Source organism: Penaeus chinensis, chromosome 10 (assembly GCF_019202785.1).
Source record: "Penaeus chinensis breed Huanghai No. 1 chromosome 10, ASM1920278v2, whole genome shotgun sequence".
Taxonomy (NCBI): domain Eukaryota; kingdom Metazoa; phylum Arthropoda; class Malacostraca; order Decapoda; family Penaeidae; genus Penaeus; species Penaeus chinensis.
In genome coordinates, this window is record NC_061828.1 from 3,359,250 (window position 1) to 3,360,352 (window position 1,103).

General features: G+C 47.1%; 1 protein-coding gene across 1 annotated transcript in view; it reads right to left on the reverse strand.

The window, feature by feature from the left end:
• The window catches only part of LOC125029567 (soluble guanylate cyclase 89Da-like), a 23,259-nt gene extending 22,757 nt beyond the window's left edge, over window positions 1–502 (reverse strand). The window contains exon 1 of the mRNA XM_047619528.1: window positions 381–502. Within this exon, the coding sequence (XP_047475484.1) occupies window positions 381–502 (122 nt within the window). The remainder of the gene's footprint in view (window positions 1–380) is intronic.
• Window positions 503–1,103: the final 601 nt, after the last annotated feature.

Here is a 1,103-nt window from a genome sequence, read left to right on the forward strand (position 1 = left end):
ATAACACACATTTGTGCTTATAATCTTAATTTATATACGTATGCAAATGCAAATGAATACACACGCTTATATACGTGCACGTAAAGGTGCAGACGTATAGAAACACACACGTACACGCCCGCACACACACACACACATACACACACACACACACACACACACACACACACACACACACACACACACACACACACACACACACACACACACAACCTCCCCTCCCATCTTCCCCTCACAAACCCACACACACACACAAAACCTTCCCCTTCCTCTTCCCCTCCCTCCCCCTCCCCCGTCACACACACACACACACACTCACCCACCCACACACTTTCCCACCTACTTTCTCTCCTCCCCAAAAATATATCTCCAAAACTTACATATCGTTTACGCAAGAGAGTGTATTAGATTTGTAACTTCCGTCGGGCATCATGACGTTCGTGGTGTTAATCTTCGGTAATTTCTTCGACTCCACTTCCCACGTCACGCTCTGGAACATCATCATCTGAGGAAACGAGACATGGGTTAGGAAGAGGGAAGGGAGGAGGGAGGGGAAGGAGGCGAGGGGGAGAGGGAAGGAGGGAGGGAGGGGAAGGAGGGAGGGGAGAGGGAAGGAGGGAGGGAGGGGAAGGAGGCGAGGGGGAGAGGGAAGGAGGGAGTAAGGGAAGGAGGGAGATGGGGAGAAGGAAAGGGGGTGAGGGAAGGTGGGAGGAGAAGGGTGGAAGAGGGAGGGAGGAGAAAGGGGGAGAGAGAGAGAGAGAGAGAGAGAGAGAGAGAGAGAGAGAGAGAGAGAGAGAGAGAGAGAGAGAGAGAGAGAGAGAGAGAGAGTTAAGAAAGTTAGAGAGCGAGAGAAAAAGCATGAATTCCTTGCACAATACGACAAACATCTCAGCAACTTTAATATCCAAAGTTCATTCCTCTATAAATATTTTTTTTCAAACCCATTAAAGTATAAATTGAAAAGCCATTAGCATAATTATCCTCATTTAGTACGTAATTAATATCTGAATTTATCGTCGTCCAATCTGAATTTATATGTGTGTGAATGAGTGTGTGTGTGAGTGTGTGTATGTATACGTGTGTGTATGTGTGCGTGTGTGTAT